This window comes from Acartia tonsa, chromosome 5 (genome assembly GCF_053477335.1).
Source record: "Acartia tonsa isolate MP-2025a chromosome 5, ASM5347733v1, whole genome shotgun sequence".
Lineage (NCBI taxonomy): Eukaryota > Metazoa > Arthropoda > Copepoda > Calanoida > Acartiidae > Acartia > Acartia tonsa.
The window spans coordinates 35,440,719-35,463,808 of NC_137264.1; the positions used below are offsets into that span (position 1 = coordinate 35,440,719).

Consider the following 23,090-nt stretch of genomic DNA (forward strand, 5'->3'; position numbering starts at 1 on the left):
CTTTCTTGTGATGTGTTTTTTTGTCTTGGAAAGTCCATAATTAATTGATGGTATTCTCAGAGATCTAAAGGGATAAGACAGTGGCCGATAAATTGATGTCATCCCCAATGATAATCTACATCTTTTGTAGATTATAATTAAACGTTAAAATGCTTCGACACTCAATTTAATGGTTCAACTAATCAAAAGTCTCTAAAATTGGCAAGCTATCGAATAAGAAAACGTTAAAATAAAACTTTTGGGAATAGTGTAATGAACATTTAAAAGTCTCCTCACTCCTGGATATTCTTGAATTAATATTTAATTCCGAATTATTGACTTTTCAAATGAGCAGTGGGTAACTTTTTCTCTTTTTTTTAACACTTGCTTTTTAAGTCTTTAACAAGGTACCTATATTGTTCTTAATAATATATACCACTTTTGTTGGACCATTCCATATCTGTGAGGGATAGGGCAATAGAATTTAGAATATTCTAGTTCTTTACAATTGCAGCTGAAAATTGTTAAGGAGGTACCATATTAAGATGGGGGAGGGGTGTAAATACTAAATATACCACTTATTATCAATCCTAATACTAGAAGGAACTCGACAAAGATTTTCAGCATAGGAATTTGGAACATAAGTTGTCTTTAATAATATACGATGTTGAATTGTTAAGGAACGGTCGCTACTGCCGCCGAAAAATACTGATTTTGCGGCATTTCTTTTCTTAATGAAAATTTTGTAATCATAACAAATCAACCATATTTTTGCATTTGACATTTAAACTTTTTTTTATAATTTCAGATCTATTAAAGATGTCTGAAAGTGAGGCAAGTAAAGGGTCAGGGGATGGTGGTGGGGTGACACAAGTTGAGGCAGAAAATATTATTTTTCTTAAGAGAAAACTTATCATCCTAGACAAACTTTTAAAAAATAAGGTAATATAATGAAAATAAAAGGTTTTTATCTGTGGCAAAGGTGTATTATGAGGATACAAAGAGGAAAAATACTTTTAAGGGATCATCTGTTTTTTTTCTGTTTAACTAAGGTGAGGTTAGAACTGTCCTCGTTTTGTTATTAACATTTTTTTTTGTTTACAATAAATGTCCTTCTACCGACAGTAAATTAAGATGACTTGTAACTATGTTATTCAATGTTACGTAGTAAGAGACTCGTATTATTTTAGTAGGATTTCGGCAATTATAAGAAGGATGCTCTGGCTAAGAAACAAAAGCTTGCAAAACATTATAAATTAGAGTAAAGCACTAGAGGGGGAATAACTGTATTTCCCTATCCCAATGACGAGTGCCGACCAATGCTCAAATGTTCATAAAGACAGACAGAACATCCTGTTACTTACAATCAATACATAGCATGTTATTACAGCGGCTCTTTTATAATTGTGCTAGTTCACAACATTAGAGTAAAATATTAGAGGGGTAAGAGGTAAAATAACAAATCTCAAAGACCTTGAGCCGACTTACAATTGGGTCTTTAAAAATCAATATTGTCGGGAATATTAACACAGCCTAGTAGCAGAAAACAATTTGCTAGCAGACGAAAAAGGTAATTGAAAAGAGGGTAGGTAGGTATCTGTATATAATACATCTATACTATAGATCTGTTCTAAGTAAACATTATTTGTAATATTTGCATCTTCTTGATAACAAAGACCATGCAAATGTTGTACAGGCTTACACAAACAGACGTACTTAAATAACAATCAGGGGCTGTGATTCAGCCAATTTATTCCATTTGAAATTGCCGATAATTAAATATATTGTTTAGGGTTGGCAATCCGAAATCCGTCCAATTTTTGGACAATTTTGGAATCCGGAATCAGTTATTTTAATAGCGGATTCGGATTGTTAATTGTTGGGCTAAAATTAGCGTCTTCAGTTTTTTTTGGTCCGAATATATATTTTAATTTTTAACAAGTTGACTACAGGTATAATGGTGGGTAGCATCCAAAGTTACGTTTTTTAGTATTTATTTTCATTTCACAGTAGCTTTTCATGCTTACTTTAGGATAGTTTAGGTTAAGTAAGGGTTAGAAAATAGCTGCTGTAGGGTCTAGAAATAGGAGAAAACCTACCAGAAAAGTATGAAAAAACGTAGCATTAGATTCTTCCCAGTACCCGGTAAAATTTAATCCCTTAATTTATTTTAAACATTTTTGGGCGCATTTTTGTAAGAATCTAAATCCGTTCCAAAAATTGGGCGGATTGCCAACCCTAATTTTGTTGGCGTAAAATGTTTTTTAATTCAGCTGAAGGGAACTGGGGGGGGGGGGGGGGGAATAAAAACGAGGGTTGTGGGGAAATTTTCACTTAGAATTGTTTGTCTGAAACATATTTCCTAGTTCCTGAATAACAATAATCATAAATGATGATAATATTTAGGAAAAACTGAATGCTCAAAATTCCACCCTTTCATCAGAAAATATGTTTAAAGATAATAAGATCAACAGCATACAGGTATGAATATTAAAAATTACTAATAGAAAAATAACTGTTACAAGATGATCAGTCTGTCTGTTTTCCAATACTGCACTTGATGCTGTAATGTTATGAAACTATGCACTCACTGTAACCTGTTAGCAGTAGCATATATACTCTATGTTCGAAGTCGTACTTGCATCCGATTTAGCAATGAAGCAAAACATAACTTCATTGTGTATATTTTGATCTTAGTAACTACCTAGTTTTGTTTAAAAAAAACATTTTGAAATTAAATGTGCTATTTGGTACAGTTGGGACATGTTTTGAATATTAAATTAAAATAAAAATAAAGATAAAAATTTCAAGTTTCAAGAGCAAGGTCAACTTTATTAAAAGATAATAAGTCATGCCAGGCTACAATTGAATCAAGACAAAAGTAAGTGTGCTCGGCACTGTCTTGATTCAATGGTAGCTTGGCGTTAAGTTTGTCTAAAAATGATTTAAATTGCCTTTTTTTGTGATAAAAAGCAAAAAAATTTGGATATAGCGATTTTCGACACATACCTTTACGGAAAATAAGTAGAAAAATGACGCCCTTAAGAAATTCATTGACAATCCCTGTAAAAAAAAACTCCCCTAAGAAATATTATGAATTGTTTCATTATTATTAGGCTGAATTGGAAGAACTCCGAGCAAATCTTGAAGAAAAATCTGCAAAATTAAAGAATGTAGAGAAAGAGAAACGGGACCTTGCCAATGCTTCTCGGCAAATGGAAGCCACAGTTGCCAAACTAAACTCTGATATCTTTAATGCTAAGGAATGAAAAAGTTTTTTTTTAATATTTCTAAGTTTGCTTACACTGGTTTAATATTATCTTTCTCAATCAAGCAACCAAACTCATATTGATAAGCTTATACATTCCCTGAAGAAATACAGACAACCAACCATTTTACCTAAGTCATAACTTTGCCAGGTAATGAGAAGCGGTCGTTTGTAAATGACCCAAAACAAAACTTTCAGTTTTTATACACCTTTGACCTATTAGTTTAAGGACTTTTTTTATTAAAGTCTTGATTTTGACATAATTATGATATTTGTAGGGAGAAAAGATTTTTATTAGGTACAAAAAAACTGCTTTGAAAAAGGTTGTTTCCAATGGCCTGATAAGTAGAATCGAAGACCTAGAAGCCGAGAATGAGACACTCCAGGAGAAACTTAAAACAGATATACGGAAGTTGAAGACACAATATGAGGAGGATAAATGGCAACAAATTTCAGGTATATTTGCGCGCCGTATGAAAACATTTTCCATTGTTTTCTTTTCCTCGCTGGAAAAAACTAGAAGGGGAAAAAATACAAAAAAAAAGAATTGCAGCAGGAAAAAAAATTAATCTTGTGCATAGTATACACCCCTGGGGAAGGGTATTAAAAGGATATGGTTTGTGTGTAAGTAACAAGTATTAATGATATTAAGTCGTTGTCAAGCTTATAATTTTCTTTCAAATTCCGTCAATAACACACAATTAACACACCAACCAACATGCTAATTACAGAAATCTCCAAGCTGAAGCAACAGAACACATATCTGCAGCAGAAGGTGGATGAAAAGCGTGAAAGTCTTCAGAACTTTGATAACATCACATTCGACAATAAGAAACTGAAGAAGGAGAATGCAGAGTTAAAGCTAAAGCTAGAGGAAATCAGGTATTAATATTTCTTTTAAGGGAACTATTTATTAAAGGTTAGGAGGACATCACATTGACTCTCGTCTCAATTAATGGATGTGTAAAGAATTTCTGTACAAATATATGCACGTTAAAGCTGTTAACAATATTTTATTATTAGTTACATTATCGTCTACGAAGGCTGGGTATTAATCTGACTTATGTTTAATCCACATTTCAAGATAAGATATTTTATGGATTATCGAAAAAATAATGATACTGTCCACGGATATGTCATTCCAATATCTTTACAATAGTGCCTAAACCGGGCCTAGAAATTAGTGAAACCTTTTTTAGGCTTTTATTCCTGTTATATCACATCAAAAAGTTAGTGGTGCCATATTTTATCTTTTACTACACAATGAAAAACAGTATTCTTGTTATTTTTGCGCCTACAATAATTTTTCTAAAAATGAAACTTTAACAATTACAAATTAAAATTGTCTGGTAAAAGTTAATTTACCTTTTGTATAACTTTATTGCTAACCAATAAACTCGATAAATGAACCTCATGCAACGCTCCCTTTTGTTTAGACAAGACAAACAAGTTGAGATGTTAATGAGGAAACTGGCAAAAGCAGAGGCTCAGATCAAAAAGCTGGCAACCAAAAACCTGGATGAAATTGAGGATTGCTACATTCCACCGGATAGTCCTGTACATCCAAGTTCCACAGGTATTTATGCCCAACAGAAATTAACCCTCTCACGGGATTGCTTAAAAATGAAATTATGTTGGCTTTAAAATATAGGTTAGGTATTATATTAAATATAAAGCAGAGTGCAGACATATACTATAGCGTGGCTGATATTTACGCTAAATGGTTTTAACTTCCTTTTCATTTTATAATCTATAATACAAAGTTAATCTATGACAAAACAAGTTTTTTACAAGGTTGCTTGTTTTTGATATGTTTCCTACAGAGTAATCGTCCTATAAAATTCATAGATATCCTTATACTAAAGTAACAGGATGTTTGTGTGTCTGTGTGTTTGTACTGAAGGATCTCGCCAACCGCTGAACTGTTAGGGTTCTCCTTAACAGGGTAGCATCTCTTAGGTCTCGGGAAGGTTTATAATTTTTTGGGGGGAGCCTAGGGTACCACCCCCATCCCAAGAGAAATCACAATTAATCTAAATTTTATCTTAAGTATAGAGACTACTACGTAACATTGTGAGGTATCGTAGAAAGAGACTCCTACGCAACAAAAAAAACTAAACATTTTAAGTGCCACTAGAGGCTTCTAGGGGCGTGGCCGCTAGTATAGTATATATCTTTAAGGTGGTACTGATCATGAAATGAGCGAACATGAAGTTGTAACAGATATTACCAAAGGCATTGTTTTCTAAAAAAAAAGTTTATTTGGAAAGGACTCGTTGCAAGTCAAGTGCTTGTCAAATTGTTATTTTCAGATCTAAATCACGCTCACAAAATAAAAAGAGAGGGGTGGTTGTGACACATTTTGAAACCAAAACAACAGGAATTCAACCTAAAAAAGAGTTGCTGCACTGAGGTTTGGAATGACAGTCGCTTTACAGTACAATGTGGAACCCTGAAGAAAAATTGGTGAAACCGCCGCTACTGCCGTTTCCCGCCAAAAAAAATTCGGCAATAGCGGCGGTTCCGCATCCTTTTCTACAAAGTTCCACATATTACCTCTTAAAAGCAAACGCCATACCAAATTTCAGTCCTATAACTCTTTTTTTTTACTTATAGTTTCAAAAAGTGTCACAACCGCCTCCCCCCTTTTTAACATGAAAAGCTAAAATGAGGATGATTGATTACTATAGAAACAAAACTCCTCAGTCCCTTCACTCTGATTATAACAAAAAAACATTATTTTGTATTAAACGTGTTCCCAATAATATAAGTAGGTAGCAAATTTATTTTTTTTAGCTCAAAACTATTTTGGGAAGGCCTAATATTGTCAAAGTGAATTAAATATCTTTCTGTAGTATTTTTATTATACACACCATTTAGATTACAAGGTAATGATCCCTATATCCTATTTTATTTCACTTGTCCATCCTAGTAATATGTTTCTCTATAAGAAGAAATTAAACCCCGAACAAACATATTATGCAAATCTGAATTTTTAAAATAGCAGCTTTATTATTCATTTAGGATGAGTTTACAATAAATATGAAATGTAGATGCCTCTTTTGGTTACAAAATTCCACTGTTATTTTTTAAGGGGGGGGGGGAAGTTTTGACACATTTGCGTAACAGGGAGTATAGGCTTTATCTTTGGACTGAGAGGATAGGTTATTAGGGATAAAATCATTCTTATATGATGAATTTTCCCAAGTTTTAAGATTTTTTGGATAGGCCTCCAGGTTCCGGAGCTCCAGGCCTCCAGGTCCTCTCTGTACAGGTAAAAATTAAAAAAATAATTTTTTTTTTGAAGATTGAGAAGTCAACCTATGAAACAAAATATGCATATTTTTTAATGTTATTCACATATTTGAAGAAAAAAACGCATATTTTGTTTCATAAGTTGACTTCTAACTCTTCAAAAAAAAATTTTTTTTTCATTTTTACCAGTACAGAGAGGACCTGGAGGCCTGGAGCTCCGGAACCTGGAGGCCTATCCAAAAAATCTTAAAACTTGGGAAAATTCATCATATAAGAATGATTTTATCCCTAATAACCTATACTCTCAGTCCCTGTTTACGCAAATGTGTCAAAACTTCCCCCCCCCCTTAATCAACACCAATAAAGCACAAGATCTCAAAAACAGCATTAGGGGGTAATACTGGTGAACAAACATATTATGCAAATCCAAAACAAAGCAACAAAAAAAAGGTTTTTTGGCACTTTTCTCCTCTTTTAAAGATTGATTATGATAAAATAATAATTTTTTAAGGGATTTATGCATTAATTATTATGAAATATAGTATAAGGTAGAAATTAATGATTTTTCTAAATAAGAAATGATTGAAAAAAAATAAATTCGATCCCTATCACTTTAGAGGATAGCTGCTGACCCCCAGTCTTATGGATGAACCTAAATACATGTTAAAGATAAAAATTACCCTGAAAAGTATACAAAAATGTTTTTTTTATGTGTTAAAAAAATTCATTTTAAAATCTTGATTTTGAGGATGATGACCTTTCAGATGCTCCTGTTGGTGGTGATGGTGAGCCAAATGTTATCTAAGTACATGCCCATTACAACAACTTTTCTATTAACCTATGTACCATTTTTTGTAGTCATAGTAGCCTCCAATGGAGCCTTCCGACAAGAAATATAACCATCTTCTAAAAACTACAGTATTCACCTTATGAATTGAAGAAAATAAAATTGCAATTCTTTTCTTTTTTAATAATGCTGGGCTGGAGGATGCTATAACTACAAAAATTGGATCATAGTTTAATATATAAGTTGTCATCATGGACATGCACTTTGATAACATTTGGCTCACCATCACCACCAATAAGGGCATCTTAAAGGTCATCATCCTCAAAATCAAGATTTTAAAATAGATTTTTTCAACATACCAATAAACATTTTTGTATAATTTTCAGGGTAATTTTTATCTTTAACATGTATTTAGGTTCATCCATTATTTTATCATAATCAATCTGTAAAAGAGGAGAAAAGTGCAAAAAAACCTTTTTTTTTTTTTTTTGCTTTGTTTTGGATTTGCATAATATGTTTGTTCACCAGTATTTCCCCCAAATGCTGTTTTTGAGATCTTGTGCTTTATTGGTGCTGATTAATCAAAAAATAACAGTGGAATTTTGTGACCAAAAGAGGCATCTAAATTTCATATTTATTGTAAAATCATCCTAAATGAATAATAAAGCTGCTATTTTGAAAATTCAGATTTGCATAATATGTTTGTTCGGGGTTTAATTTTGATTTAAGAAAACAAGAAATATAAAATTCTAGATGAAACCATTGCTCCTAAGCAGACAATTCGTTTCCCAATATTCTTCCCTCTCCGCAGAAAAAATATTGTTAACAAAAATGCAGCTGCTAAGCCTTGTAGAATATTCAAGGCGGCCAGCATCTCCTACTCAGATCCTCCACTTGTGCTGGGCATCAAACCTGTGATATCATTTTCTAATTCCAGCAAGGAGTATCTACAGAATGATGGAGAGAACGAGCAGGTTTATTATTTTTATTTTCTTTAAACTGTACAAAAAGTTGTATAAATGAGAGCTTGCTATAATTTCTCTTTTTCGTCACTACTTTGAACCTAGCTTGAAATATAACTTCATCTCATAGTTTATAAAGATTCCAGAAAGGGAGAGGACATTGAACTGTAAATAATACTGGCACCTAAAGTTTTTAATACATGTTCTTTGATTCCATAGCTTAAAATTTTGGGATCTTTTTTAAAATTTTGATTGGCAGGAGTAAACTTGCAGTGTCCAAACTTTTCCACCAATATCATAATCTACAGAGATGATAATTTTGAATTTGAACATTGGGGATGTATTTTAATTTTTATTAATTCAATGTTAATTGTCCTCTCTTGTGATCCCTGGTTGTCATTAAAAAGATAAATTAAGTTAAATTACATTTTTCTGGCCATTTTGTGCCATTTTGACTACTTAAACATCTTCTAAACTTAGGACCAGCCTCTGAAAGTGTTGTATGACGAACAAATCAAGTTCTTGGAGGATATCCTTGACTCAGTGACACCTGGTGGCAGGAAAAGGAAACGCGCCTATAAAGGTGAGATTAAGATCTTCTTGACTAGCTTTTGCTTGATTAGGTTGTCGCATAATATGTTGATTATTGTATGATAGGTTAGATTAAATAAAAGTTAGAATAACCCCGTAGGTATTTGGCCCCGCAGGGTTAGAGCCCTCGCGTGGCTTAAAATATCGGATTTATTTTGGTAATGGGGGTTGTCGGTGGTCGAGAAATAGGTTTGAGTGATAGTATAGAAAAAAACACCTAGCTTCTCCTTGACAAAATCATTATTATTTGATTCGGAATAAATATATATATTATATATATGGTAAAATATTTTGACGTTTACTTTTCAGGACGGCCGCCCATTTCTCCCTACAGCAAGAAGTATAAAAAGGACACCAACATCATGAAACAATCTAAAGGAATGACACTTGTCAAGTTTTGAGAACCCATAATTTGTATTTCAAAGTAGTGTATTATATGAGTATGATGGTTTTAAGATTTTTATTAAGCATTGTATTTTTCGCTGTCAGGCAGACTATTCTAAATTAAAATCAGTTGTCAAAACAAAAGAAAACTACATTAACTTGATTTTTTTTATGAAACTAAAGACGCAGACACTATTTTTAATTTCTCGTCAATAGTTTACATTTGAGCCGGCGTTTCAGCCGCAGCCAATTTAGTTTACACTAAACAATATTAGTAATCCGTAGGCTTAGATATTTTTTCTTTATTAAATACTGGTGACTAGGGGCACTTGAGGTGTAGGGAACCCATTTTCAACAAAAATTAAAAAGGTTTTGAGGGGTCTTTTTTATTAGGAGCGATTTCTTATGGGATGTTGGTGGTTCCCTTCCCCAAAATACCTATAAACCTTCCCAGGACTTTATGAGAAGCTACGTTGTAAAGAAGAACCATATATCTTCAGTGGTTAGCAAGATCCTTCAGTACACAAAGACAGGCATTATGTTTTTGAAAACAGAGTCATGAGCTTTAAAACCTTTAAATTAAATTTTTTCTCGTATTCATTCGAATCCGGTGGATAGGAACCGGTTCTCATCCATACGAAAAAACTATGTCTAGCATCGTATTATATCCAGCTTTCTACGAATATAAAAATGTACAATCATAAGATTAAAATCAGTTTTTTTAGCCAGTGCCTTCGGCACATCGGGGCTAAAAAGCTGGTTTTAATTTTATAATTGTACATTCTATATCCGCGGAAAGCCGTTTATAATACGATGAAAGAAATAACCATTACTTAATGCCTGGTGTTTCGTGGTCTGCTTATATTTTGCAATCTTTGTAAAAGTTCACAAGGACAAGTTTGTACATAATTGCATAGGTACAAAGAAAGGAATGTATTCAGCTATAAAGGTGATCAGTCCAGATAGTATCAATAACTCATACAACATTGCTACCAGGTAATTATGTCATAACATTTAAGCATTATATGTAGCTTATATTCTGCTTTTCATGGTATTAAGCTTTTTTTTCGGAAACTGGCTAAAAATGTCCATTAATTTTTTGGAAGTTTATAAGCCTAAGGTCAGGTAAGTCTACCCAAAAACATATACAATAAAGATTTAAAAAATTCTTGTTGTATCTTTGTGTGGCTTGTGATAGGGATTATCAAAATATTATACATGGGGAATGAATTGGCCCGTCAAAAGGCGTAATTTATTGACCTTTTGATATTTGTCCATGCAAAGTTATTAATAAGTCTTGAATATTACACATAAAATGTAACTACTAGTATGGAAGTTGATGAGACATCAGACGAGGACCATGATAACGATGAAATCATTATTGACGATCATCTCAATCAAGACTCATCCTCAAGGGTGCTATCTTATTCAGGTAAAAAAGGTAAAAAATCTATATTTTAACTAGCACAATTAATTAGCTTAAATAACATACTATATATTGAAATTATGAAATGCTCTGTTTGTCTCTATGAGCATTTCTCATAGAATTTGAGTATTGGTTCAGGGTCCAAGTTTTTAGGATATTTGAGAAGATGTGGGCGGGGGCTTTGTTACTCCTTGGGAAATATGGTCCCTAGATCCCACCCCATCAACTCCATAAATGTCATTAATTCATAATAAATTGAAATGTAGGGGTAGTGGCACCTTCAATTTTTCTTTTGGAGCTGAGCCCTCCGAGCTCCGATAATCATGCTTTTAAAGCTCTTCCAAAACACAATAATCTAATTGTGTATATACCTATATTATATGTCAACTGTCCCCTTAGGTGAGGTGAACAGTTCGTCTCTAGTCCCTGTGATATCATCAGTATCAAGCTTATCAAGAGTAGCATCAGTGCAGTCAACTCCAAGACTACCTTCATTTACTCCAAGTGCAAGTCTATCTAAGGCATTGAGAACTATTGAAAATGATTGCAGCCAACTTGACGTTCAAGCTTTTTGGGGGGTTTTTCGGGTTAAAATATAAATAGGTGGGGGTAATTCAAGTTTAGTGGAATGTGAAATTGCGCGCAGAAATATCTTTTACCCCCTCAAGATTTTTACCCACAGATTAAAAGAGGACTATCCACGATCAAGAGCACGTGATTCTAAGTACCTTCCAGCATTGATCCTGAGTATTTTCTTTCAGAATATAATAGGTCACTATTAATAAATAATATATTGACGAGAAAATTTAAGTTTCACCACTTCAAGTTGAAGAAAAGTAAAAAGATGTCCACCATTTTTCGTTAAATTCTATCAAACGTTTTGTTGAGTTCGGGGTGTCTTTAATTGTCCATGTTGTCAAATAATAAAAATAAAAAAGTCAAAAGCACATTTACTATATCTCATATGTATGTTTAAATTAATGCTAATATGGATTAATTTACAATCTATATAAAACGAGTATTCGCATATGTATCATCAAATATCCATTTTATTAAAAGAATTAGCTTCATAAAATTTTTTAAAAATCAATTAAAATACCTAAAAAAACATGGTGAAACATAAATTTTCTCGTCAATATATTGATAATATATGGTGTCCTATTATATTCTGAAAGAAAATACTTAAGATCAATGCTGGAAGGTACTTAGAATCATGTGCTCTCGTTCGTGGATAGTCCTCTTTACATATGGTTGTTTATCCCCCTTAATTTTAGGTGGGTTTACCCCCTTTGACGTTTTTTATCATATTGCATTAGGTTAATTTTCTATTAATCCCTTTTATATAAAGGAGTAAGTCATTAGTTTATTCATGTTCCATTGGACGGTAAGATTCAAACCATAATCTAGTAAATAAAGACAAGGATACCTGCTTCTTAATCTAAAGTTTTCTATGGTGAAAGGTTACTTCTGTAGAGTCAACATCTAGCTCACAACTATCAAGCTCTTCGCCAAATAAAGGTGGGACAGGTTAGATATAATGTCTTCCATTTTTGTTACCGAATTTAGAAATTTTGCCTAGAATTTATTTTAAAAGCTGGCACTCAGAACTTCCCCAGCCCCCAATTTAAATAGTATAAATTCAATTGCTAATTTAATTATCCCTTAATAAAAATTAAGCCTTTTAGGAGGCTTTTCGCATAATTATGACCAGATTGTCTGTATGTTAATTTGAACTTTCAATTTGCTGAGTTTTACAACTGAAAACACCAAACACCTCCCGTAATTAATAATGGGGATATATATACCTTTCCACTTTCATTTCTCCATTTAGTAAATCAGAGATGGCATCAAATTCGTTTCGGATTAATCGGCCAATTTTTGTACCACAACTCAAAATCCAAAATCCATGAAAATCTATTTAGTTACCTAGCTAGAATAAAGCCGCAAATATTTTATTAATCCAAATCCGATTTTGCCTCGGATTGTCATCCCTGTTCAGTACATTTCTGTGCAGTTGCACACTATTAGATTGTTTTTAATGAAATATTTATTTTTTGGCTTAGGTAACCCACTGTACACAGCAAGCTCAAGCATGTTCTCAGAGAAACCCATGTCGAGTTCAACGCCGCATAGAACACTTAAAGGTTAGATTATTAAATTAAAGTAACAATGGATATAGAATACATGGATACTGTGAGAAATTCACGCTAACCCTCATAAAATGCCCCTTCCCCCCTTTTTGGCCTTACTCCAACTTCCTGCCACATTCCTGGTCATAGGGGAACATATTGACCAATATCTAAGTACTATATTAGCAACCTAAGTTGACAACAAAAATTACCTACCCTTTTACAATATCTACGTATTCTATATCCATTACCGTAATACATATCGAATCCGCTCTTCATTGTAGAGGTGATGTGTTCCAATCTCGACCTAACAGTGACAATTAAAAGTTGTTTAATTAGTGCAATGTGAGATGCGCATAGATACAATAGGGGGGAATGCCTTCGCCCGGAACTGGTGCAACTCCTTACAACTTCCAGTTATGACTTCCAGACAAAAGTCGTGCAATCAAAAGGTTGGAATGGTTGTCTGTAATCGTTGGGATGTTAGTTCCTCGGAACCTATTATAAAGGTCTGGCCTTACGTTGTTATCAACCAATCCCTTTCTGTAGAGATATTGATTAGGTAAAACTATTCTTATAGGAAATACACTGAAACCTGAACCAAGCACACCAAATCTCCTCCACTCTTCAGTAACCTCACCCTACAAATGTCAATCCTCCATCATTAACATTAATAAAATTAAACCAAGTAAGAACAGCAAAGATAACAGGCTGATTGACAAGAATCAAGAAAGTAATGTTTCAAGGGAAAGAACAAATGAAATTAATAAAAGATCTGAGAAATCTATATCCAGGTAGGCTTTTTAGACATTTAATTCTAATGATTAGCCTCACTCGCTCTGCTTTTATTTATGTTTGCACATAATAACATTAGTTTTTGACATTAAATGTTTTTGGAGAAGGAAGTCCTCCCTCCCATTTTGAAAAAGTGTAAAACCACCATATGACCTAATGATATATCCCAACTTTGTACAACCTTGTCGGTTTAGATGTTACGTAGATCTAAAGCTTTATGCAGACATTTATTTTTGTTAATTATTCTATTATACTGCAGTGAAACTTTTTTTGTTGTTAATTTTAGTCTGCCAACCCTGGTACCAGTTACAGTATCAGATGAACCTAAGAGTGTGTATTATGATCCCAACCCTGGGAAAACTAGGAAAGCTCACACCCAACAGACAACCAGGAATACTAATATTGTTTTTATTCATATATTTTATATTATTGTAAAGTAAAATTCGAAAGTTCTTGTAAAATGACAATTTCGGTAATTTCCTTTTCAGCCAGACTTATTTTAGTTTTCTATTATTGTAGCTAATTTCTAAACAAGTTGCATACTCTAGTATACGTCTATCCCATTCTTTAGTTCGCCAATATGCCAAAAAGTTTCACCTGTACTATTCCAAATAAATTTAACATGATTTTTCTATGAATTCCCACTTTAAATAAAATGTATATTGTATATTATTAATCAAATTATAAAATGTTTTACAATATTTGGTCATATTTAGTAGTAGCATATGCTTTGTACCTGCTAAAAATACACCACCACCTTGTAAACAGGTAAATATTATATTTACACGCAGTTATTCTATACTTTGATGTGGAATAAAGATGGTAATTTGCGTATTTTCCGTAAAGTTGTGTGTAACCGTTTAGTCAAATGCGCCTGAAAAAGTTCTTAATTATGACCAAATGTATAAGTATATAAAATTATCATAAATAAGACAAGTTTGACTTAATAAGCGCATTTGACTAAATGGGTGCATACACACAGGTCTCCTTAACAAAACTTTAGATTAAAAAAAATCTCGAAAGAAACGGACAACAGGGCCTTCAAATAGGGTACAGTGGTGGTCAGAATCCGTTGGAGATTAAATCTTAGCTGCTCCTTCTTGCCAGATATTGCAATTTGAAGTTTTGTGATAAAAATGCATAAAATTTAAAGAATTCTAAGGATATATGCATAAGTAAAAACCTTAATACATCAAATAAAAAGGGTGAGTTTAACATTTGAGGAGTTTATATGTCTCTGCATATGTAAACTACACAGTCCCTCCCCATTTAGAAAATTCTGTTTCTTTAAAGAAATTATTTAATGAAAAAGGTACATTGTTCTGTTTACAACTTTAAGCTAAAGGCTGTTACTCTGGAACCAGTAAAGAGAACCTCAGTTCTAGTTTACATATAGCTAAAGTTAATATTTAAAATACTCTCAATCCCCCCCCCCCCCCCCCCCCCGTTCAACCCCCTCTTGCAACCCATAAATTTTAGGGGGGAGGGCAAAGTAATAGTATTATGTTTTACTCAAAACTACTTGAAGAATTGAAAGAAAACATTATATGTAAGATTCTTAGGCCCAAAGTTTCTGGAAATTTTGTTGACTACACCTTCCCCCCCCCCCCCCCCCTAATGAAATCTAATTGGAAGGGGGTGAAGAGGCAGAAGAGTTCTTTAGACAGCACTAAAGATATATATAAGCTTTAGTACTTTAACTTTCGTAGGCATCAAAATCTTTTGCAAATATTGCTGCAACCAACCCACTCCCTCCTTCTTAGACCACAAATTATTAGGAGGGGGGCAGTGGATATGGAAAATATTCTTGTGTTACTTTGAAATCACTGAATTATATTAAGCAAACTTTGGAGTTAAGCTTTTTTGGGATATTAGTTACTTTTACAAATATTGCTGAATTCCCCCCCCCCCCCCCCCCCCTCCATCTGTTGGAAGTAGTTGCTAGTGGCATAGGTAAGTATATTATTTAGAAACCTCTGGAGATATTCAGGGTTAATATTTTAACTTATGTAGGCTATATTTAATTTTATAAATATCTATTTCAACTACAACCCTCCCAATCTAGTACAATTATTTTGCTATATAATCTCCTCCAGTCTATTGGACTAATAAAAGAATTATTGTCAACCCATTGCTCCTTCCCCAAACATTGAATAGGTAATACATATAAAGCAATTTGAAATCTAAAAGTTTTATTCCAATGTTTGCTCCTTATTGCTATAGTGGTTTCTGAGTAAAACACAGGTGGTGAGGTTGTATGGAGGGTAGCTGGAGAGGGAGGGACAGGGCCAGCAATATTTTAATATTTTTTTTATGGGGGTGGAGGAAATTGAGCAGTAATATAATTTTTCTGGATGGGGTTGTTTGAGGTTGGGGAAAGGTCAGCAATATTAGTTCAAGTATGAAGTAATTATGGACCTACTAAAGTTTAAATCCAAAAGCACTCTATATCTTGAGTAATCTCAAAGTAAATCACAAGGGTAATGCTATACTCCCTTCTATTACTTATTTGGAGGGAGGGGGGGGGGGAGAGATTGTAAAGCAATAGGGGGGGAAAGGGGGCTTGGAAGGAGGCTTCAGTAAAATTTGTAAATACTTTTGACTTACTAAAGCATATTTGCTTTGCTGCTACAATTCTAGTGGTTTCTTAGTAATTCTAGTGGTTTCTTAGTAACACACCATAGTAATAAACTTTCAACTGCAACCCAACCATTCTCTCTCTTCAAAATTTTATGTTTTGGATTTATGAGGGGAGGGGAAGAGGTCAGCAATATTTGTAAAAGTGCTTTGGGTCCCACAACAATACAAATCCAAAAGCTTTATATGTATCTAATATTTTCTTAAAACACATTGGAATGATATTCTGCCACCCCCCCCCCCCCCCACACCAATTATGTCAGGACAAGGAGGAGGGGGAGAGAAGGTGGTCAACATAATTTCTACAAAATTTTGGTCTAAAAACCTTACATAAAAATTTTTCCCACTATACCTTAATTAGTTTTTGAGAAACACATAATAGTATTACTATGCTCCCTCCCCCTCCACCCTAAAGTTTGTAGGTTGTGAGAGTATGGGGGGGGGGGAAGCAGAATTACTAAAAGTAACTTAGGCCATATATAAACTTAAACTGAAGTTTTTTCCAGGGTAATAGCCTTTAGGATAGAGTTGTAAATTGGGCAAACCTCTTTAAGCTTATAGTACCTTATTTATTACTCTTATTGAAGTTAAAAACATCACTTATAGTAGTAAAAATTGTTCTAAATGGGGATGAAGTGTGTAGTTTACAAATGAAGAGATATCTAAACTCCTCAAATGTTAAACTCGCCCTTTTTATTTGATGTATTAAGGTGTTCACTTATGCATATATCCTTGGAATTCTTGTAATTTTAGGCATTTTTACCACAAAACTTCAAATTGCAATATCTGGCAAGAAGGAGCAGCTAAGATTTAATCTCCAACGGATTCTGACCACCACTGTACCCTATTTGAAGGCCCTGTTGTCCGTTTCTTTCGAGATTTTTTTTAATCTAAGGTTTTGCTGAGGAGACATGTGTACAACTTTACGAAAGATGCGCGAAAAAAAAGATCGCTTTTTAGTGAGCCATCAAGTACTATTTGAAAGATTACTTTTAGAGAAGCTTTACAAACCCGAAGTATTCCTAAATGTTCTTAAGTTATATTTATTATTTAGAATGTACCAGAAAAGTTGTCTACAAGCTTACCCTCCAGACAACCACCAAAGAAACCTGGAGGGGTGGCTATACCCCCTCCCCAGACATACGAGTCAAAATCCACTCTTGTGATAAACAAGAACAAGAAAGTGATAAAGAAGGTAGCTACCAGCATTGAAGCTAAGCTTGAAAAGTAAGTTTCTTAACCTCGTATCAAAGTAACAGGATGTCTAGACTATCAAAATTGTCTGTGTGTGTGTGTGTCTTTCTATTTATTCCGAAACGTATTGCTAACCAATATTGTTCTCCTTTCTAATGTAGCTTCTCGTAGGTCATTGGAAGGTTTATACTATTTTGGGGAGGGAATCACTACTTTACCAAGAGAAATCACCCATACATAGAAATTACCCTCCTCCACCCCAAGTAACCCTAGAAGCCTCTATGTGCAAAGGAAGCCGCTAAAGACTTTTTTAAGCATAATATTTGTATTTCATAGTCCTGCGTTATAGTCTTGTTTGCAAAAGATTAAGAAACTAACGAAACTGATTGATCAAAAAGATCTAATACTAATAAAAAAAGGTTTTACTATGATGACCAATTTGTCTAATTTAATTATTATTTAGAAGCAGAGTGGCCACAGGTGTATCAACTACCCTCTCGGGTGCCAGAGCTAAGGTTCTTAGTCAGGGATTTATCATTGAGGTAAATTGATAAATTTAAAGTTCAGGTCGCTTTTTGATGAGGTTTTGGGTTCGAGTCTCTTCCAATGTTCGTCAAAATAGATACAAAAAAATGTATAACTTCAGTTGCTCATTTGAAATCCAAGTTACCAACTAAGGATATTATATTCTCTTTTTTACTCTTTTAATTGGGTAAATAAATCGAAAGGAATGGGTAGAGGGGGGGGGGTGTTAAATTATACACCCCTGTTAAAATCCTGTAAATAAAAAGAAAGATATTTTAAATAAAAAGTTCTCTTTATCCCTTTAGCTTAGATACCTTTATTACATAACTATTTGTTTTCACTTTCTAGACCCCAATGTCAGTGACGGAAAAACAGACAGAAGAGCAGAAGGCGGAGAAGAAGAAGCATATGGTTGGCAGGGCAGCTCCGGGAGTAGCCACCAGGCCATCTGTTGATGGTTTCAGGTAAACATTTTTTTAAAATTTTTGTTTTAACTACGATATTTTGATGTACAAGGAATATATCCATTAGGGTTAGTTCCAAACTCTTTTTTTAAAACTTTGATTCATTTTAATTATAACAGGAGAGTCTAAAAGAGTATAATCTCAGTTCGCTAAAATGCCTTTTCAAACTGAAAAAAACAATGATTGACCAATCATTTTTTGATCATCTTAAATGTTTATATTTTTAGGGCTTCTGAACCTTTATCTAAATCAAGTAGAGCCAATACTTTGACAACAAACAAGATCACCAATGTCAGACCAAAAGCTAAGGTAAGTTTTCTATTTTTCAAACACAGGGACATCAAGCTTAAATGATGAAAATTAATCCACGAATATTCAAAAGGAAAATTAGCGATTTTTACATAAAGATAATTTCTATATTACCCTAATTAAAGTTGCATGAAATCTTTTTTTCCTATTGTAATGAAATATTTATGCAGACAAATAAGATTGTTTTTAAATCCACAGGATATACTGTAAAGTATAAGTGATGCTTTATGTAGGTTGCTATCAGTGAAGACATGGCTGTACCAGAGCGAAGGAAGACCCAGCCCGCCAGGATGACCGTAAACAGGGCCAGGTCACAAGCTACTACTCCCACAGATATGCCAGGCAGGGGTTTAGTGGTTATTCTTAAAGAAATACAATTAAGGTCTTAATAATAGAGATTTTTCTCGTTATCATTTATAACCGATTAATATCCGGTGGATTAGAACCGGTTCTCATCCATACGAAAAAATTATGTTTAGCATCGTATCATATCCAGTTTTCTACGAATATAAAAACGTACCTACAATCATAAGATTAAAATAAGTTTTTTTAGCTCGTTTCTTCGGTATCTCGGGGTTAAATCAACTGGGTTTTATCTTATAATTGTACATTTTATATCCGTGGAAAGCTGTTTAGCATACGAGGAGATCAATATCTCTTTAAATTTACTCTCATGTATGGAATTGATTTGGATCTTTAATGAAATGTATCTGGATAAAAATACATTTTCAAAAATAATTTTTAAAATTGTAATACTCATTTTACCTAACTGCACTTCTTTTGACTGTTAAACACATATTACATAATTTATAAGTTTAACCACTTAACCCCCTTTAACAATACTCTAGATCCCAACCTAAAAGAACCGATGAAAGCAACCTCCCCTGTACCACCAACCATCGAGAAACCTACAATAGACAACTCTGAAATGAATATCACCATAAACAGGGTAGAAGCAGAGAAGCCTAAACTGAATGTCACATCTCTCAGTGATGAATCAGAGGATGAAAGTTCTGACGATGAACTTGACCCAGATGAATTACTGCTCATGAAACAAAAATTTGCAGCTAAGGATCCTAAACCAGCTGATCGTGATCATCAACAACAGACTACAGAATCAGAAAAATCCTCGAGGCCATCCTCAAAAAAATCCGTAAAATCCGTTGAAAGTGAATCTTCCACGTCGTCAGATGATGAGGAAATAGACATTGAGGAGTTGATGGCCAAGAAGGCTGCTTTAGCAGCTGACGCAGCTGCAAAGGGATCGCCCAGTAAAGAAATATCGTCAATGTTTGATATGGGTCCATCTAGTGAAGATCAAAAACGACATCTAGGTACATCTATTTTTGTAAACTTTTTAAAAATACTGGTTCAGCACTTGCATCTCCTAACTCTTAATTAACCTAACCTAAATGAAATATCAAAACACATATCTAGTTTTAGGGATATATAATATATATTGCAAAAATTAAGAGGCGTTTTATCGTATTTTCATTTCACAGTAGCTTTTGACAGGTTATTTTAGGTTAAGTTAGGTGAGGTTATTACCCGCAGAGGCTAGAAATAGGGGAAAAGCTACTGTAAAAATACGATGAAACGGCCCTTAAGAGGGATCTTGGACAAAGTAGCTTCAGACAAAGTAGCTTCAGACAAAGTAGCTTCGGACAAAGTAGCTTCAGGACATTTACTTAAGAAAAGCAGCTTCCTTAGAAAAATAGTTTCTTTCTTTCTGTAGCCCAATTCTCCTACTCAATCATTTCATCATCGTTTGTTGCCAGGTTCAGGAACCTAGCCACTTCCAGGGGTTTTGTCCAGAGGTCTCTGGTGGTCAGATCTGTTGGATTTACAGGACAGTTGAACAGATGTTCCGTAGTGTGTGGGGCAGGGCACAGCGGGCAATTATCTGAGGTTGTGTTGCTGTTGTCTATCCTTGCTTTGTAGCTGTTAAAGTAACAGCTGTATCTGGACCGGAGTTGAGCAAGGGTAGTTCTTGTGGCTCTGGGGAGGACCTTTTCAGAGTCACTGATGAGGGGGGGAGGGACCTTAAGTACTTTGCTGTCAGACATTGTGGCAATCATTTCTCTGACAGAGTTTGTGTGGATGGTTTTAAGTTTCCTCTTATAGTCATCAGAGGAAATGTTTGGACGAGTGATGGCCTTTATGTTAGCTCCAAACTTAGATTGTAGAGTCTGTTTCATTTTACGGGGGAGCGCACGGGCATTGAGGTTGATAGGGTTGGGGTGATCCTGTTTTTGGGTAGATAACAGATACTGTTTACTCAGCATTTCACAGTGTTGTCTGACTTTCATGATTTTGGTTTCATGGTGAAGATGGTCAATATCAGACATGAGATGGCAACCTGTGGCAATGCGAAGTGCAGAGTTTTGAGCAGCTTGCAGTTTCTTCCAGTTAGTTTCACTGAGAGATGGAGTCCAGATTGGTGCACGCACAGTAGTTGGTGATTGACTGGCCTAGAGCTTTGTAAGTGTTTGTAATTGTCTCCTTTTCCTTGCCCCAGTCTGTTCCAGTGAGAGCTTTCAGGATGTTGTTTTTCGACTGGAGTTTGGTTTTCATGTCCGAGGCATGTTGGTTGAAGGAAAGGAGCCCGTCAAATGTAACACCTAAGAATTTAGGTTTCTTGACTGTATATAGGTACCACTTCACCGTTGATCTTAATATCAAGTGTTTCATTGACTTCGGCGGATTATGTAGTAAAGAGTGTAGCTGACGACTTGGCTGGAGAGATGAACAAGTTTCGGTTTTTAAACCATTCGTCAAGGATGTCTAGGTACACATTTATTTCTTTAACTACTTTGTCAATAATTGGGCCTGAGTTCAGGATGTTAGAATCATCAGCATATGATACTAGTTTTATGTCGCCTGGTGGTGCTGGCATGGAGGACATATAAAGGTTAAATAACACAGGTGATAGGACACCACCCTGTGGAACACCTTGTTTGACCTTTCTGAATGATGATTTAGAGTTTCTAAATACAACATATGTTTGTCTGCCACGTAGGTAGGCACACAAGAAACGTTTGACGTGGTCATTGAGGGGGAGGTTACACTGAAAAATAGTCTCCAATATGGCCGCAGCGCTCGGCCCCCTGGCCTGCCTTGCCGCGGGCGCTCGGCCCCCTAGCCTATAACCTAACCTAACCTATGTTAGCCTCAGAATATTTATTTAAGAAAAATATAATCAACTGGTAATACATTATTATGTGGTTTAAATTTCGTGCATTTTGCAAAAAGTGGTTGATAGATTTTTACCAGGGTTTCGGATCCGGATCCGCAAGGATCCGCATATTTTGAGTCCAAGGATCCGGATCCGCAAAAAAAATGCGGATCCGGATCCTTAGACTCCAAAAAATGCGGAAAAAATGGAAAAATCTACCTAAATTTATAAAAAATCTCAGACATTCTCTTGATGAGAGCCAATCTTTAAGGTTTAGGTTCAGACTTGAAAATTAAAAGTATTTTTGACTTCGAATTAAAGAATAAAATTTTTTTGAAAAATTTGGTGATTTTATTTTTATTGTCAAAGATCCGGATCCGGATCCAGTAGGATCCGGATCCGCACTGACCAAATTTTGAGGATCCGGATCCGCATAAAATCAATGCGGATCCGAAACCCTGATTTTTACAATTTTTAATATTGTTTTTACAAGTTCTAATAATGTTTTTACAATTTTTTGGTTAGGTTATAGGCTAAGGAGCCGAGCGCCCGCGGCTAGGTAGGCCAGGGGGCCGAGCGCTGCGGCCATGACCTTTATTAACAGTGCAAGTTACTTTGTACTGAAGCTACTTTGTCCTGAAGCTACTTTGTCCTGAAGCTACTTTGTCCTGAAGCTACTTTGTCCTGAAGCTACTTTGTCCGAAGCTACTTTGTCTGAAGCTTCTTTGTCCGAAGCTACTTTGTCCGAAGCTACTTTGTCTGAAGCTTCTTTGTCCGAAGCTACTTTGTCCAAGATCCCTTAAGAGGCGTTGCCACGAAAGAGGCTTTACCCCTTTCTTTTATTTAAATTTGTTTTTGAACATGTCTCTAAAATGATGTATTTGAAGGAACTACTGAAATCAAAGAGGTGGATGACAGTGATGATAAAGCAGGAGTTAGTGGTATAGACGATGCACCTGACGGAAGGGCCAGCCAACATTCTTCTCTTGATGAAGATCTGGATCTCAGTGAAAGTGATGGTGACTAAATTGGAAGATTTTTCTTCTAGAATTTGTGGAGTTATTTTGGACCTAACATTTAATTTTATTTATAAATGTCCGAAGAAGAACAAAAATAGTCAAATATTTTGTTGAATTTGAATTTAAAATAAAAATTAATTTTATTTTGGTTTAATATTTAATTTATAGACATTTACATGACAATACCCAAA

General features: G+C 34.5%; 1 protein-coding gene across 2 annotated transcripts; it reads left to right on the top strand.

Annotated features, from left to right (window-relative positions):
• The first annotated feature begins 753 nt into the window (after nucleotides 1-753).
• LOC145319369 (uncharacterized) lies at nucleotides 754-23,047 on the top strand. 2 transcript variants are annotated; one of them, XM_080161475.1, is made up of 25 exons: nucleotides 754-921; nucleotides 2,386-2,460; nucleotides 3,096-3,239; nucleotides 3,568-3,703; nucleotides 3,979-4,129; nucleotides 4,684-4,823; nucleotides 5,429-5,482; nucleotides 8,043-8,263; nucleotides 8,732-8,834; nucleotides 9,152-9,218; nucleotides 10,142-10,222; nucleotides 10,555-10,667; nucleotides 11,052-11,173; nucleotides 12,113-12,179; nucleotides 12,716-12,796; nucleotides 13,362-13,575; nucleotides 13,863-13,965; nucleotides 14,291-14,344; nucleotides 17,268-17,440; nucleotides 17,871-17,949; nucleotides 18,281-18,396; nucleotides 18,624-18,705; nucleotides 18,939-19,047; nucleotides 19,554-20,039; nucleotides 22,768-23,047. In XM_080161475.1, the coding sequence occupies exons 1-25, from the start codon at nucleotides 799-801 to the stop codon at nucleotides 22,905-22,907; spliced, it is 3,234 nt and encodes a 1,077-aa protein (XP_080017601.1). In that variant the 5' UTR covers nucleotides 754-798; the 3' UTR covers nucleotides 22,908-23,047. The 2 variants fall into 2 exon arrangements, with proteins under 2 accessions (XP_080017601.1, XP_080017602.1); XM_080161476.1 differs by having other exon boundaries at nucleotides 12,113-12,170.
• The last annotated feature ends 43 nt before the right edge of the window (nucleotides 23,048-23,090 follow it).

Bases quoted from the DNA above. Each gene is read 5' to 3' on its own strand.
- LOC145319369 (XM_080161475.1), top strand. From the start codon at position 799: ATGTCTGAAAGTGAGGCAAGTAAAGGGTCAGGGGATGGTGGTGGGGTG. The intron at 10,668-11,051 runs GTAAAAAATCTA...CTGTCCCCTTAG, and splicing joins ATCTTATTCAGGTAAAAAAG to GTGAGGTGAACAGTTCGTCT. The intron at 17,950-18,280 runs GTAAATTGATAA...TTCACTTTCTAG, and splicing joins GTCAGGGATTTATCATTGAG to ACCCCAATGTCAGTGACGGA.